General features: G+C 29.3%; 1 protein-coding gene and 1 long non-coding RNA gene across 2 annotated transcripts; one reads left to right on the plus strand and one right to left on the minus strand.

Annotated features, from left to right (window-relative positions):
• The first annotated feature begins 8,525 nt into the window (after nt 1–8,525).
• On the plus strand, nt 8,526–10,352 carry LOC105251110. Its single transcript, XM_025413211.1, has 5 exons — nt 8,526–8,769; nt 8,930–9,116; nt 9,191–9,365; nt 9,464–9,667; nt 9,768–10,352. Exons 2-5 carry the CDS (start codon nt 8,939–8,941, stop codon nt 9,964–9,966), a joined length of 756 nt encoding a protein of 251 aa, XP_025268996.1. The 5' UTR covers nt 8,526–8,769; nt 8,930–8,938; the 3' UTR covers nt 9,967–10,352.
• Nucleotides 10,353–14,900: 4,548 nt separating this feature from the next.
• On the minus strand, nt 14,901–17,722 carry LOC105251109. Its single transcript, XR_002192543.2, has 2 exons — nt 16,434–17,722; nt 14,901–15,233 (listed from the first exon to the last, which is right to left on the minus strand). It is a non-coding gene; the product is annotated as an uncharacterized LOC105251109 (long non-coding RNA).
• Between the last annotated feature and the right edge of the window lie 505 nt (nt 17,723–18,227).

An 18,227-nucleotide genomic window follows, 5' to 3' on the forward strand; every position in this document is an offset into this window, starting at 1 on the left:
ATAAATAAAAATACTTTTATAATTTAATATTCCACGCTAATGTATATTTTATAATATTTTATAATATAAAAATATTTCGGCAATGAATTATCGATAACACGGCGTTCGACTTTAGCAATATAAAATATAAACAGTGCTTTATATATTATCGCTTTGTTAACAGTTGCACGGTGACTCTAGAGTAATAAAGTAATGGTGAGAAACGCTTTGTATATTATAATTTTTCTTGTTAAATACGATTATAATTAGTCTTGAAACATAATTTGCTATGAATATTAATAAATGTTAATTAAAAATTAATGGACGACATGAAACTGTATTGGAACGATAAATCTTTATCGTATCGCAATCATTCATTACCGCGATTTAATTTAAACATGTTATACATAAAAGAGGATAAGAGATTATGTTGCGATATTTCGATCATCGAATCTTATTACAATATTTCTATATAATATTAGAATATAATATTAGAATTAAATATATTTCGACCAATGCTTTAAATATTCCGCATTAATGTATATTTTATAATATATATAATATAAAAATATTTCAGCAACAAATTATCGATAACACGGCGTTCGATTTTGGCAATATAAAATATAAACAATAGTGCCCTAAACGTTACCGCGTTGTCATCATTCGCACAGTGACTCTCGAGTAATAAAGTTGTGGTGAGAAACGCTTCGTATATTATAATTTTTTTGTTAAACACGATTATGATTAGTCTTGAAACATAATTTGCTAAGAATATTAATAAATGTGAATTAATTAAAAATTAATTAACGACATGAAACTGTATTGCAACGATAAATCTTTATCGTATCGCAATCATTCATTACTGGGAACAAAAATTGAAACAGGTTATACATAAAAGAGGATAAGAGATTATTTTGCGATATTTCGATCATCAAAACTTATTACAATATTTCTATATAATATTAGAATATAATATTAGAATTAAATATATTTCGACCAATGCTTTAAATTTTCTCAATCATTGTTAATTAAATACACAATTTAATCGAAAATTGATTAAATTATAGGGATCTGAAATATGAAATAATCACTTTGATAATTGCGATTTTTACGGACAATAATTATTATTTTAATATTTAGAATCACAAATATATTTCGTCCGTGTTACTTTATCGTTCTACTTGATAATCTAAATATAATTTAGGATGTGAGAGAACGCGAAGTAAAGCAATCGAATTATAGATACAAATAATTAGCATAACGAAAGGCTCCGTGATAAATTGTTTAATAAATAATCAATTTTAATCAATAAATTAAAATACTTCATTAACTTAATATTCTGCGTTAATGTATATTTTACAATTTATAAAATATTTCAACAAATTATCGATAACACGGCGTTCGATTTTGGCAATATAAAATATAAACAATAGTGTCCTAAACGTTACCGCTTTGTCATCATTCGCACAGTGACTCTCGAGTAATAAAGTTGTGGTGAGAAACGCTTCGTATATTATAATTTTTTTGTTAAACACGATTATGATTAGTCTTGAAACATAATTTGCTAAGAATATTAATAAATGTGAATTAATTAAAAATTAATTAACGACATGAAACTGTATTGCAAAGATAAATCTTCAACAAGAAATCTTTATCGTATCGCAATCATTCATTACTGCGATTAAAAATTGAAACAGGTTATACATAAAAGAGGATAAGAGATTATGTTGCGATATTTCGATCATCGAAACCTATTACAATATTTCTTTATAATATTAGAATATGATATTAGAATTAAATATATTTCGACCAATGCTTTAAATTTTCTCAATCATTGTTAATTAAATACACAATTTAATCGAAAATTGATTAAATTATAGGGATCTGAAATATAAAATAATCACTTTGATAATTGGTATTTTTACGGACAATAATTATTATTTTAATATTTAGAATCACAAATATATTTTGTCCGTGTTTCTTTATCGTTCTACATGATAATCTAAATATAATTTAGGATGTGAGAGAACGCGAAGTAAAGCAATCGAATTATAGATACAAATAATTAGCATAACGAAAGGCTCCGTGATAAATTGTTTAATAAATAATCAATTTTAATCAATAAATTAAAATACTTCATTAACTTAAGATTCTGCGTTAATGTATATTTTACAATTTATAAAATATTTCAGCAAATTGTCGATAACACGGCGTTCGACTTTGGCAATATAAAATATAAACAATAGCGCTCTATACGTTATTAATTTGTCATCATTCGCATAGTGACTCTCGAGTAATAAAGTTGTGGTGAGAAATGCTTCGTATATTATAATTTTTTTTGTTAAACACGATTATGACTAGTCTTGAAACATAATTTGCTATGAATATTGATAAATGTTAATTAATTAAAAATTAACGACATGAAGCTGTATTGGAACGATAAATCTTTATCGTATCGCAATCATTCATTACCGCGATTTAATTAAAACATGTTATACATAAAAGAGGATAAGAGATTACGTTGCGATATTTCGATCATCGAAACTTATTACAATATTTCTTTATAATATTAGAATATGATATTAGAATTAAATATATTTCGACCAATGCTTTAAATTTTCTCAATCATTGTTAATTAAATACACAATTTAATCGAAAATTGATTAAATTATAGGGATCTGAAATATAAAATAATCACTTTGATAATTGGTATTTTTACGGACAATAATTATTATTTTAATATTTAGAATCACAAATATATTTCGTCCGTGTTACTTTATCGTTCTACTTGATAATCTAAATATAATTTAGGATGTGAGAGAATGCGAAGTAAAGCAATCGAATTATAGATACAAATAATTAGCATAACGAAAGGCTCCGTGATAAATTGTTTAATAAATAATCAATTTTAATCAATAAATTAAAATACTTCATTAACTTAATATTCTGCGTTAATGTATATTTTACAATTTATAAAATATTTTAGCAAATTATCGATAACACGGCGTTCGACTTTGGAAATATAAAATATAAACAGTAGCGCTCTATACGTTACCGCTTTGTCATCATTCGCACAGTGCCTCTCGAGTAATATAGTTGTGGTGAGAAACGCTTCGTATATTGTAATTTTTTTGCTAAACACGATAACGATTAGTATCGAAACATAATTTACTATAAATTTTAATAAAAATTAATTAATTAGAAATTAATTAGCGACATGAAACGATATCTTTATCGAATCGCAATCATTAATTACTTCGAACAAAAATTGAAACATGGGATACGTAAAATGGGATAAGAGAATTAATTATATTATGATATCGATCATTGATGCTTATTATAATATTTCTTTAATAATATTAGAATTAACTACATTTTGATCAATGCTTTAAATATTCTTTTTATTAATTAAATCTTTGTTAATTAAACAATAGTTATGTATGACAACATGTAATTATTTTAATCTTTTAATCTTACGATACATTAATACGTTAGATATATGAGAGATACATTAATATGTTAAAATATTTTAACAATAAACAACAACATAGTATCCAACATAAACAGTATCACCCTAGTGATTTTGTTTTACGTTCTTGTTATGTAAATTTAAGTTTATATACTATATACAAAATAAATTCCAAATTATATATATTATATTATATATAAAATTATATATAATATAACCCTCCCATGGGGTACACCTTGTCGTGGTGGGAGGGCTTAGTACTTGGATGGTGTCTTGAGATTTATCTTAAATTTTTCTATTTATGATAAATCTTAAGGTGCTTGAAAGGGAAGCTAAGTACCCTTTCGCGTCGTCGGTGCCGTCAACGTGCCGCGGACGGCAAGCGTTTCGTTACCGCGTTTTCGCGTTGTAGTATTCTCGCGTTGTCGCGTTTTCGCGGAAATTTTGGACTTTTTCATATAAAATCCCAATTTCATTTATTGTCACGAGTCTCTACTTCCGATACCAACTAACTGGGATGTTTCGAGTTTGCACACGTTGTTATGCAATGTACACTCGCGCTTCGTGCTTCGTACTTCGTCAAATGATTCGGCCCGAATTAGTTAGAACTCAATCGATTGCTCGGAATGGTCGTCAATGGGTCCCTTCTCTTTGCTCGTCTACCCTACAGCCACACGCACTGCGTGTGTTAACCCTGTCGAGGAGTCGAGTGGATTCCCCTAAGCATGATTTTCGCTCGGTAAAAGGGGTTGCCTCCCCATTTTTTAAATCGCTGAATGTTAGCATTTAAAAAATGTGGGTATCCTCTTCTTTTGCCGTCTATCAGCCTGGTGTAGCCATATCCTGCATTGCGGGAAACTTCGTGTTCCGGGCGAAGCACCTGAAATCATGCTTAGCGGGTCCAGGTTCGATACGAGATAGGATAATTATGCGCGAAAAAGAGCTGGTGAACTTTATTTTCCTCTATTCCGTCAATCGTTTCGTCTTCTTTCCGGTTCGGGCCTAATCTTTGCTCGTTGTATCGTTGCACTCCCGACCTGTTGGCTCAAAGTTAAGTCTCGTAAATGAAATGAGATTTTCGCTCGTACCGAAACCGGGAGTGTCGGACAAAGTATATATATATTAAATATATACATCGCGCGATCAAATTTTTAATCCGAATACCGAAGTAGTGCGGGAGTGCCGTTTAGTATCGCGCGTAAAATAACGAAAATAGCGATATAAAAATATCGCTCGTGAGTGCGGGAGTGCCGTTGAAAGTATCGCGCGTCAACAACATGAGAGGAGGAGGAGGCCTGGGAGAGGCATCTTGCATCGGCGGAGCAACCTGAAGGTGAATATTTATTATTTGTATATCAATTGTTATAAATCGTACGCATAATAATTTGATCTTATTATTTAAATGAATTAAAGAGAAAATTAGAGAGAAAGATTTTTATAAAAGTTATATAAAACTTTTTAAAAAACTTTCTTAAAAAACAGTTTTAAAATTTTATAAAATTTTTCCACACGTGTTTATCTCTGCTTATTATTTTATACATCGGATATAAAATTTCGCGCGATAAAAATTTTTTGAAATATTGATTGCATTTTATGTGCATTAATATAAATGAATTTTATATTTGTATGTTACAGACAACGTAGCTTCAAATATAACTCCGCTGTTGCGCATCAGTGTCGGTGAGTGAGAAAAACTTTTATTTAACTTTAAGGAAACGGATTCGTAGAGATTGTAGATGTAGATTGTAGATTGTAGATTGTAGATTGTAGATTGTAGAGTAAGTCCGTTGCCTTAAAATGGATGAGCTAGGATAGATTAAATTAAATAACTTTTAATAAATTCTTTCGAAATGCTTTGCATCTATTGCGAAAATATATTGAAGTATTAATTTAAAAAAGAGAATCAAGAAAAGAAAATTTTTTTGTAAAGGCTTGACTAGTTTATTAAATCAAGAGCACGCATTAATAATTTTAACAATTTTATCAATTTTTGATACTACTTTATTCTTATAACGCGCATTTATTTTATTCTAATTTCTTATATCATAGCTCATCCATTATAGAATTTGTTTGTAGATATTGTTTTTAAATTTTACTTTAATTTAAAATAAAGCCAAACGATTAATTAATTAAATAATTTGTAATATCATAAAAGTTATACACACACATGAATTTTATATTTTATTAGAAGATATAGTATATAGAAATTTGTTGTAATTTGGCTTTATTTGAGTTAAAATAAAGTTATATTCAAATATTTAACAAACGATCGTAAAATCGAGCGATCGTTACGATGAGCGTGAAATATTTACGCTCATTTGCCGGTAATTAATCGGCAAAAGAAGGAGTGTTTATCTCCTTTTTCGATCTCTGATTAGAGATCGAGCGAGAAAGTGGCCAGAATCAACGAAAAGTAAGTTCAATTGGCCTGAAAAAAAGCTTTACGTACAATAGTACGTAATGTCCGACATTTATTCACTCGATTAGGACATGCGGTTAGAGAATGTAATTGGGGCACGTAATTTAAAATATACGTGATTAGAGATAGGCTCGAATAATTTCATTTAATCGAGAAATAGGATTGTTAGGGCTATCAGGTGATCATTAAGATTTTTTAATTTTCCTTTCAAAAAGTAAAGGATTGTAGGTGATTAATTTAGCTGATTTTATATTATGTATCTTTTAAAGAATCAGGAAATGTAGGTTTAAATAATATTAGGGAAAACAAATTAATAAATATTTCAATAATTATATTATTAATATTAAGAATTTTTAAGGGATCAATATTTTTTGAGTATTTTCTAAGAGAGTTTTTTTTCCCCACGTAAAAAAAAAAGGATTGTTAATTTATTTTGTATTACATTTCAAATTATATAATATTGTATTTTACATTAACTTTTTGTATTAAATTCTGTAGTGAAAGAAAATGAAAAATTTTGCCTTCTTGATGATATCTCCATCTTAAGGAAGGCATTTGCCGGCTGAAGAGGTTTGAGTATTTTAATGAGCCTGAGAGCTATGCCGGCGGTAACATACACCGATATTCGTATAGACTTTTCTTATATTCAAGATAATTTTAAGTATGATCTTAAATATAAAAGTGAGTAATGAATACCGATCGTAGTTATTGATAGCGTCATCTATCTCGGACATGTCGAAGGGGAAATGTCAGACTAAGAGAAATACCAAAATTATATAAATATTTGTTATATTAATTATATTAATATTTTTAAATAAAATGAAAGAAAAACGGAATAATCGAGAAAAAGGCAACTGCAGTGATTTGAATATCTATACCTGAGAACAAATAGAAAGTATTTCGATGGACTCCATAGGAAGGAATAAGCATGACACAAATGATGATAATTTTTATAATTTTAACACAAAAGAATAGAATAAACCATAATAATCCAAGAACTCGAAGAAGAGGAGATTTCTATTGGATAGAAATGCATAATGATTGAAAATAATTAGAAACTAAAAGACAGTGTGCAATCTATTTATTAATAATAATACTATTTTGTAATATTTTGTATATTAAATTTTATAATTTAGTACATTATATTATATAAAATATTAAGCATAAAAATATTATGCTGGTAAGAAAATTATAATAAAAGTATATAAATAATGTTGACTATATTAGAATAGAACATATAAATTCTTTATATTTTATATAAAGGAAGAGATATTTAAAATATTTTGCAACATCTATATTTTTCGAATATATATATATATATATATATATATATATATATATATATATTTCTAAACATAACGCAAATATTTCAGAATAAAGTTGTAGCGTCATACTATATATACATATATATTATATATGTGTGTGTGTGTTTATTTGTGTATGTGTGTAGAGAGAGAGAGAGAGAGAGAGAGAGAGAGAGGACCACAAAATTTATTTAAAAAATTAAAATTAAAAATTTATTTATATTTATATACATATGCGTTTTGCTAAAATTCAGAAGAATCAGTGATTAATTTGACAAATTCTATACATATGTTAATAATTAACTTTCTAAATAATTAAAAAAATGATTGATAGATATCAAAGATCAGTTTATTGCTAAGAATTAAGAAGATTTATATAAATACGGTTAAAAATGTTTTTATCCCACAGCAGGCATTTTGTGTAAATAAAAGTATATAAATATATGACAATGAATATAGAAAAATATTTATTATTTCATCTTTGAACATTACATTGGAAGATTACAGTATCTTTCGCGATTGAATAATTTATTTACTATCAATTTATATACATAAGTGTCTTGTTATACTCTGATGCTACCGGCATTTCGTGCACATTGTTATTCTCTGAGATCATTCATGAACATTGGCTTTGTGGTTCATGTTCACGTTTTCAATGTCTATAGAGGGAGTATCGCTTTCAGGGATCACCTAAAAGCAGGCCAAGACATCTCTCAGTCTTCTCTCTGCCAGGGACCACCTAAAAACGGATCGAAATTAAGTTAGCGCTGGAAGTTCATATTTTTTAATAAACTACAAGTAGCTCAAACGATTGCTCCTTAATTGCTCCGTCCGAATCTACAATTGCTCCCCTTCTAAAATTAAGTTTTTTTTAATATTTGCAAAAGAAATGTAAAATTTTTCCTGAAAAACATATTTCTAATTGTTTTCGACAATTATATTTAGTATAAAACGATTGCTCTCTAATTGCTCCCTATTGTTCCATCATTAATTGAACGATTATTACATTATTTTATCGAAAATTAATAAATAAATCATTTCACAATAAGTTTAGGGAAGCAATATTTGATGCGAGTATTGCCAAACGTCATGCTGAATGGATGAAGCATGTAAATCGTAAAAATAATTATTTATATTTAATATTTTAATAAAATAAAATTTATTACTATAATTTAATTATTGTTATTTATAATATTAATATTATTAACATTTAAGTAAAATTTATTATTATAATTTATATAATATTTCTTATTTTACTTATATATATAATATTCATTATTATAATTTATAATATTTATTATTAAATATCATTTATATTCAAAATAAAGTAATTAAAATTTGAATATGAGCGGGAGTTGCATAAAAATAGCGGACCAATCAAAAGTGGCTCCCTGATGGTCAGACTCTTATTACACGTGACTAAAAATAAAGATACCAATTCGTCATTTTTTGATCACGTGATGTCACGTCGAGAGTCACATGAAAACCTACCCTAAATCTAGTGAATTTAGGTTTGAGAAGCAACAAGCACAACAAATCTCTCCCTCCGCCTAAATTCAAAAACAGACGATTTGTATGAAGGTGTCAGTTGATAACTGGTATGTTTTGATCATATTCATAATTGAAAAAGAATAAATAAATAAATATATATATAAATATATTTATTTATTTGATGTTTATCTGATGATATATATATATCACAGTCATTATAGTAAATAATTTATCTTTTATTAACAAATTTCTGTAAATTTCATTCAGTCCACAATAATGGAGCTCGACGAGTTGGAACAATCTGTAAAGAGCCTAAATGCGGCGCTCAACAAGTTCCCGATCGGTGCAATTTCGTTGAACGATTTCAAACCAGTCGAGGAGAGGATCCAGACGGCCAGGGAGTCTCTGATGCATTTGAATGCAAGATTATTAATGCTTCAAGCAAAGTATAAACGTATGTCATTAATGCTGTGCGCAGCACAGAATTGATGATGACATGAATTTCACTCTGAAATCTTTGAATTACAGAGTACACAAGTGATGAACGAAGACGAAAGGAGGGAGAATCTTCATCTGTTGGAGATACCTTGCAGAATGTTACAAGTGACACCCTGATAAATACTAAGGCCATTAAGTTATGTCTTCATAGTACCACTATTCTTTCTATTCTCAGTAATAAGGAAGGCGATGCGAAAGACCAAGAGTAAGAAATATTTATATAAATGTCGTTACCTACAATCAAATCGATATTAGATACCAAAGTACAGATATGCAAACAAATTGCAATTCTCTTTGTTCCAGAAAACTTTATACTTATATGAGGAAGTTATTCACTCTCAATGACAATATTATGGCTATTCAAGAGGCCATTGAAAGAGAATCTCGTCTACAGTTAGACTTAAAAGTAGAATGTCAGAAGGCATTATTTGATTACAAAAATTTTTTAAAAGAACAGGAACAAATACGAAGCGAGAAATTACAAGAAACAAACCCTGAAATTGTAGCGTGAGTAAAGTTGCAAATATCACAATATTATTATAATCGTAATATCACAATATTAATTCTCTTATTGCGTCATAATTCGCACAACTGAAATCTTTTTCAGAAATAAAAAGAAAATGGAAAGAACTTTACGAAAGATAAATATAATGAAGAAACTCATTAGAAATTTTATAGCGGCAAGCAAACATATGCTAATGAAGGAGCCTATATTGTTAGAAATGTTGGAGAATCATAGAGAACTAATAAATGTCGAGACGATACTCAAAATGTCCCAAAATAATGAAGATGGTGAAGATACATAACAGAGGTAGATAGAGAAAGATAGAGAATGAAAGAAATCTCAAAGATAAAATACGCAAGAATTCATTATGAACTTTTTTCTCTTTTCTTACTTGCTAAGCGCAATAGACACAACACATATTTACAAGAATAAGCTTCACGCAAATTTCAATCTTTCTTTTTTTTTTCCCCTTTTTTCAAGTTCTTTCTCTATTAAAGTATCTTGTCAGACGATGATTTGTATAAGTCAATTATTAAATAAAGCATAATTGGTATTGTATATAAGTTAAAAATTAAGATAATCACAGCTTACGTATATATAGTAAAATTTTCATTATAGGGGGAGAGAGATGTACATATTCATATCTTCTGAAATCGATATAGTTGAGAAACTTTCGCGTACATGTTATATATATATATATATATATATATATATATATATATATATATATAATTTACGTATTATACATATATAATATTAACCATCACGTGCGATAAAATGCAAATATGAGACAATCAATTTTTCTTTTTATTTTTCATGGTCCGGTATGTATATCGTTCAGTCTCATTATATATATATTTTTTCCATTTTTTATGTAAACCACTCTCCTTATTCACAATCATACACATACATGCATATATATGTGTATATGATGTATGTATGTATGCGAACACACATAATTTTCGCAGTATAATAGATACTAATATAAAACAATTTTCATCACTATATACACAAGATGGATCAGTTCAAACGAGTGGAAAGAAAACGAATCTATTTGAAGGAAGCTGCATCGAATTTTATCAAAAAATATTGAATGGGGTTTTATGCTATCTAGCAAAATTGAAAGGAAACAATCTCATAGAATGTATGGAATATTATTTCTATAAAAAAAGGTATTTATACAAATAACGTAATTTCCAGGGTTGGAACTTTTTTTTTTATAACTTAATGGCGTTGCAAATTTTAATTTTAATTATAACAGAAAAAGTAACTTCATTACATTTTTCAATAATAGAGAATGATGAATTTAATAATTACTTTTATTATTTTCTTTTCGAATCTATTTAATATAATTTTTATACAAATATTGATCAAGAGTGTTGAAATATGGCATTGCATATCAATTACTGGAAGCTTTTTTTTTAGTATCTTGCTTCTATTTCGTAAAAAACATTTAATTACACAAATAATTCAATGATTGGACAAGAGTTTGAGATTATGAAAATTATGAGAATATCGTGTCAGGATTTTAAAATTGCACAAGAAAAATATATAAAAAAGGCAATTTTAATGATATTTATGAATCTATTTAAAGAAAACTAATTGTAAGATAACTCTCTCTTCTTGATATATTAGCATTGAAAAATATTAGAAATCTTTTTCCAACTTTTTTAAAGCTTTTTTTTATTCAAAATTAATTGTTACCGAAATTATTATAATTTATATCACACGATATTACACTATTAAAAAATTATATCGCTGTTATATTTTAATATAAAATAATGTTTAAATTTTGAACTTAAAGAAAAATAATAGAAATTAACGACTCGCTGCTATTCGAGTAACGAGCAAACGGTAACGAATTATCTTTCAGAAAAAGAAACGATAATAATGACGAATAGTTAACTTTATACAGTAACTTGTTATCGTTCCTCTCCCAACCCTGATAATTTCGTTCTCATTTCATTAGCTTCCTCCTAAAGAACACATCCATTTCTCAGTGGCATTATCCCAGTTACATAATAATAAGAAAATGATCACGATAAGGATACTAGTGTCACACTGATAATAATATCATACTGAAAAAATTACGTTATAATCTCTACATGTAGACACAAATTGAAGTAAAGATACGCTTTGCATTGTACATTAATTTTCTATTTTTTTTTTTGAGTTCTTATTTCGATTTTTCACTTCGTTTCTCCTCGTGTGTTCCTTGCACATTGCAAAAATGATACCTCACAGACGCACGCACACACGATCGCTTTATACTGTCTGATTTTGCGTCACTTGCCTCGTAAATAAAAAAATTCGTGTACTCTATAATAAAATATGAAACGCACACATGCACGCATACACAACACAGGCGTACTATGACAAATGCACGTGATCTGCCAATTTCATAAAAACGGCGATTTATTATGATCATTAGCAATTATAGCAATTTTATTCTTCAACAATTCGTCCATTAAAACAATACGAACATATAGTAGGTCAAAAATGCGTATAAGCCTCACTATGCGCTTAAGTCATCTGACTTTCTCCATACGAGACTATATATAGTGCTGGATTATAACTTAATCTCACGTGTTTCATCGAGACGGTGGTTCTCTGCAACATTGTCGTAAATCGACGATATCGACATATATAACTAAACGATCACAACACACGAGGGAAAACGCGTTATCTAATTTCTTTTCCTCAAGTTACACTTTACAGAATATTTTAGTAGTTACGCAGCCTCATAGATACGTACAATCACGGTACCGATATATAATCAATATATCATCGTCGTTTGAGCCGATGAGCCGGGGAATGAAAGATACAAGGATACATCCTAGCAAACACCAAGTAACATTTATGTAATTGTTAGTTATAATTTCCCCACTCAACGATACAACTGTTGTTACATATTATGTAACTATTACATACATAGAAAAAAAAAGGACATTCTTCTTTTGAAAATATATTTAGTTTTAACATGGAAATCTTGAAATGAGATTATATTACGTTAATTAAAGAAAAATGTAATTGCTTGAATAATTGCTTACTTGAATGAAGCCATTTTATATACTCAGGTAGAACATGAAACTCATAATGACATCATTATGATTTTATTATTATGACGTCATCATGATTTTATTTATCATTTAAAAGTTACCTAAACAAAAATGATTAAAAAATGAGTTAAAGATGACAAAAGGAATAATAAATTTTTAAGTTCAATAATCGCATTATATAATTTTTAAAAAATTATGTTGCTTAAATATAATTAAAATATACATAATAATTAAATAAACAAGTAATTGCGTAATATATATAAAAAATGATATTATGATTGAGTGTTAAGATTTCATACGCGAAATATATATATATTCTCCAACAGTTCGCTAGAATTGTTTTATATTAAAAAGTCACCAAACATTGTCAAAAGTATATCAAATGAGATCATTATATCATTATTTTTCTAAAATGACTTTTAAGTGACGTCATAATGATTTTAGGTGACTTTTAGGTGACTTTTAGGTAACTTTTAGATAACTTTTAGGACGTCATACATCGTTCTACCTGGGTATATATATTCTCCAACAGAGTTCGCTAGAATTGTTTAATATCAAAAGTCATCAAAACATTGCCAAAAGTATATCAAATGAGATCATTATGATTTCTCTAAAATGACTTTTAAGTGACGTCATAATGATATTATGAGTTTCATGTTCTACCTGGGTAGTTCAATCGAGAAAAATATATTCTTATGATTTAAGATTTAAATTTCTTGAATAGAAAAGATACAATGTTGGATAAAAAATAACATTTTTAAATCAAAGATTATAATTTTCTTAAAGAAGAATTAAATAATTATATATTCTTGACAATTACAATATTAAAATAAGACTATAATATTGTTGAAATTTAAAATTATTAAATCCTTCTAAGAAGATTATAAATTATTGTAAATATATAAATTATAAATATAATTATTGTAAATATATAAATTATAAATATAATTATAAATTATTGTAAATTATAAATTATTATAAATTATATATACGAAACAATAAACGCGTTAGTTTAAGTTTTGATTTGACACTTATTTTTTTCTGTGTAACAACAATGTAATTGAAATTATAACTAACAGTTATATAATTAAAATTTGGTGTTTGCTGGGATCGATTCCTGATCCACACAATCTATTCGCACCGTTTACAAATGAATAAAAGAGGAAAAAAAAGAGAAATATTTCTCGAACGAAGATGATTTGACATTTTACATCACGAGTCGTAATTTCATTCCTACTGACAATCGCTCTTCTCTCTTCAAGGTAATCTGAAGAGAAACGCAAAGGTTCGTGTGTGTGTGTCTGTGTACCGTTTACAACGCCCGAGACGCGAGGACTCTTTTTTTTTTGCTCACAACCATACTTAACCAGCAGTCAGTCGTGTTACATTAATAAAAATCGTGTGACTTCGCCCGCGCGCGCTTTGAAAAATCGGCTAAAAAACTACGGGCTAAACGTCTCGCGCAACAGGATACTTGTTATAATTAACGCCAACAACGCGGATTCCCCGGTGTGGCAGGACAGTGATATAAATATCGGAGACACTCTCTCCCTTTGTCGCGTGGACCTCCTCGCGATCGGATATTACAATTATATAATAGCGCCGCTCGCTATCGGATCGCTCGAATCAACCTTTATTCGCGACGATTCACGAATAAGTAGTCGCGTACGCGATTCAGCGGTCTTATGTACAGTAGAGCATGGTCCCATACAGCACAGAACATGCAGCAATATTGCAGCAATGTTACAATATTGCAGCAATGTTACAATATTGCAGCAATGTTACAATATTTTCAGCAATGTTACAATATTGCTGCAATGTTCTGTGCTGTATGGGATAGTTTTACAACTTACGCGAAACTACGAATCAGCCTCGTCGAAGGGAAAAGGAAAAGCGCTCTCAAGAAATGTCTCTTCTCGACTCGTTCTCTTTCCACGCACGCGAATCGTATACACATGCGGATATCACCCAATCATTCATCAGATCAATCACTCTCTTTCCGCTGATATCGACGATCGTTTGTCAGTCGCAGCTGGCTCACAAAATTAAGGAACGATATCCTCGGTGCGTTCATCAACAGCGGGGAAGATATACAGATAATGAGAGGGAGAGAGAGAGAGAGAGAGAGAAAGAGGGAGGAAATTCACAGAGTATAATCTAGAGATTCTGATCTCTATCTTTTTTTTTTTTTAAGCGTATCACTTTCCAAAGACTGTCCCCGACAGAAGCGGTTCTCTCTCTTCCGTCTTTCATTTCGCTTTAGTCTCGTACACGGGACCGTGTATTACAAATACGGCTCGAGTACGTAACAGCTCCGTAAGTACATGGGTGTCTATCGTCGGACGCGCTTGCTCGGCGAGTATGTAACATGGATACAAAGTGGCGTTACACAATACAACGCGCGTACATCTCTCGGAAGTGGTGTGTACGAAGTCATCGGCCGGACTAGCATAAGTGTGGACCTTTGGACGTAACACAATTTCCTTCGTACTCGTCATTTACCACGTTCCTGCAAAAATAAACAGACACTTGTACCACTTTTGGAGGTGGGAAAAATTGTTCGACGAAAATATTTCTCCTCCCTGAGGAAGAAATAGATTCGCTTACATTCTTTTTTTTATTTATGGAGAAAAATTTCAAAATGCATTCAAACACCGAGTAACATTTATATAACTGTTATTTGGCGTTTGCTAGAATTTTAAAAATGTTACAAATTAACATTGTTGTTACATTGCAGCAATATTGCTGTAATGTTACAATGTAACAATGTTTTGTGCTGTATGGGAGTTTATGAAACTTGCATTTTTTGAGGTGAATTAAATCAATAGAATTTTGCTGAAAGTCGAATTTAAGGATGTTTTGTATGTACAATTCTAGCAAAAAGTAGCTGAAAATCAATATGACGAATATATCCACTTTTAGTGTATTTTGAGTAAGAAATTGTGTGAAATATTACAATTTGAGCTTTGCTACAGTGCAGAGATGTATTTTTAAATATTTATTGCATTTTTACTGAAATATTTCGAATTTTGTTAATCGAAATGATTAACTTTTGGCAGAGAATTTCACCTTGTGACAGATACATGGTTAACTTCATTGAATTATATTTAATATCTTTTTAATCCGTTAGTATTTGTATATTATTTGATCAAATGTTTCCTCTGTATCTAAACACTTTTGCAAATTTTAAACAAATTCTGAATGTTTTGTACCTATTATACCTATTATATATTTATACAATATACCTATTATATATTTGTACAATTTTTAAATCGATTCACTAAAGCGTTCACAAGTTACAAGGATTTTAATTTGCACCGAATTAACATGTGTTCTTATGGGAAACGTATAACCACGTCGATTCAAATGACAAAAACACATGGAAATAATATTCAGAATTTGTTTAAAATTTACAAAAGTTTGGATACAGAAAAAATATTTGATCAAATAATATTATACAAGTATTAACTGGTTAAAAAGATATTAAATATAATTCAATGAGGTTAGCCATGTACCTATCACAAGGCGAAATTCTCTGCTAAAAGTTAATCATTTCGATTAACAAAATTCGAAATATTTCAGTAAAAACGCAATAAATATTTAAAAAATACACCACAAGTGGATATATTCGTCAATATTGATTTTCAGCTATTTTTTGCTGGAATTGTACAAAACATCCTTAAATGATAGATAGTTCAAACATCCTTACTTGCTTGTTTAATCGATATGGCTGACGGGATCCTTTTGCTCTCTCATGCTCTTCCGTCTATAATTTCGTCTCATTTATTTCTTGGTCGCTTAAATGTTTCGATGTCGCGAGCCATTAACAGAAAATCGCACGTCTCGCTCTAATGAATCTCTGCAAATGCCTCGCAACGTAACGCTCTTCTTGTCACATTATACGGGGGAGAATAGCGATTAAATATGTTCACAGCAGAGAGCTCTCGTTACAGTGAATCTTTGCGTTATTACTCGACAATTTTGCGCATTCAGATCAATTTGTTTCGAACAGAAATCGTGTACAACATTTAGATTTTATTATCAAAATTCCGACGACGTATGTCTTCAAGAAACTGAAATAGAATCTGGCGCAAACACATAGTTGCTCTCTTTTTTTTTTCTCACTTTTCGTTAGGTTCTTTTTGATAATCACCTCGAAAACATGCACGAAAACAAGAACTATCCTCGAATATCGCACTCTCTTCCCGGAGGATGATCTGTATCGAAAGAAATTTTTTCTTTTTTATTTCCGTTTTCCCTCTTTCTTTTAATTGATAAACACTGATGGAAAACGAATCGACTGCCACGAGTGTCACGTAATTTCAACTTGTTCCTCTCTCACACATTTACGATTTAATAAACTTTCATTATATACGCTATAAAGTCTACTGACAGAAAAATCTTATTTCATCGATATGTTATGTAAAATGTAATTGTTTCAATCGTTCATCGCGCAAGATAAGTCACTCTCTCGTATGATAATTTCGTTTTTAAAAGGCATGAAACCGAAATTACTGATATTGCTTGCATAATGTATGGACTTTCTTGCTGTATTTAAAATTATGAGTATATCCAGGCGAAAAGATTACTACTTAGAAAAAATGCATTCACTTAGGAAAGACATTTCGCATTTTATTTGAGAAAAAAAATGTTAATCGTATGGCGTGAAATGTTCTTTAATGCGTATCAATCACAATGCGTGGATGGTAGAACTGATGATGACGTATGGTAGAATTATCATACAACCATGATCCTCGTGTAGAAAAAATAGGCAGTGTAGATGTTAAAGAAACCATTCGACAATTAACACGCATTCAGATAGTTTAAACTCTGTACATATATTATTTTGATAATTCTTATTAATAACACTTTAATACTGCTCTATTCTTTCGTACGTTTTACAATACGCACACAACTCAAAATTAAAATTACAAGATCTATTTAACTAGATACAAAATCATACATCATAAATATTCCAAATATACGGGGTGTATCTTAAAAAGCTCCCAAGCAAATAGCGTTATTTCTGATTAAAAATCGAGTCGAAAAGTCCTGAACCATTTTTTTCCATAATGCTTAATAAAGGAGTAATTAATGAGTAAAGTCGCGCCAATAAAAAGACAAACTTCCTTGTTATCAATATATTTGGATAAGCAAAAAAATAAACTGTTTTGTGTTAATTTTTAAACAATTCATCTTTTCAGAAATCTTTTTATTATTTAAATCTGATTATTTAATGAATCTTGGAAAAAAAAATGGTTCAGGACTTTTCGACTCGGTTTTTAATCAGGAATAATTGCTATTTGCTTAGTACGAGCTTTTTAAGATACATCCCGTATATTAAATTATTTGTTGATAGATGGAATTAAAAAAGAAAAAAAATTCAAAATCAAAAGACTTAAAAATCAGACATGTACGAATTTTCGCTTGATATAGTGGATATATACATATTATACGCGTTCTCGTCATTCATAGAGACACGAAAGCGAGAACACTTATTATA

Source organism: Camponotus floridanus, unplaced genomic scaffold (genome assembly GCF_003227725.1).
Source record: "Camponotus floridanus strain SB8 unplaced genomic scaffold, Cflo_v7.5 scaffold11, whole genome shotgun sequence".
Lineage (NCBI taxonomy): Eukaryota > Metazoa > Arthropoda > Insecta > Hymenoptera > Formicidae > Camponotus > Camponotus floridanus.

Coding starts and splice junctions, on each gene's coding strand:
- LOC105251110 (XM_025413211.1), top strand. CDS start 8,939: ATGGAGCTCGACGAGTTGGAACAATCTGTAAAGAGCCTAAATGCGGCG. Junction 9,117..9,190: donor GCTTCAAGCAAAGTATAAAC/GTATGTCATTAA, acceptor TTTGAATTACAG/AGTACACAAGTGATGAACGA. Junction 9,366..9,463: donor GGCGATGCGAAAGACCAAGA/GTAAGAAATATT, acceptor TCTTTGTTCCAG/AAAACTTTATACTTATATGA.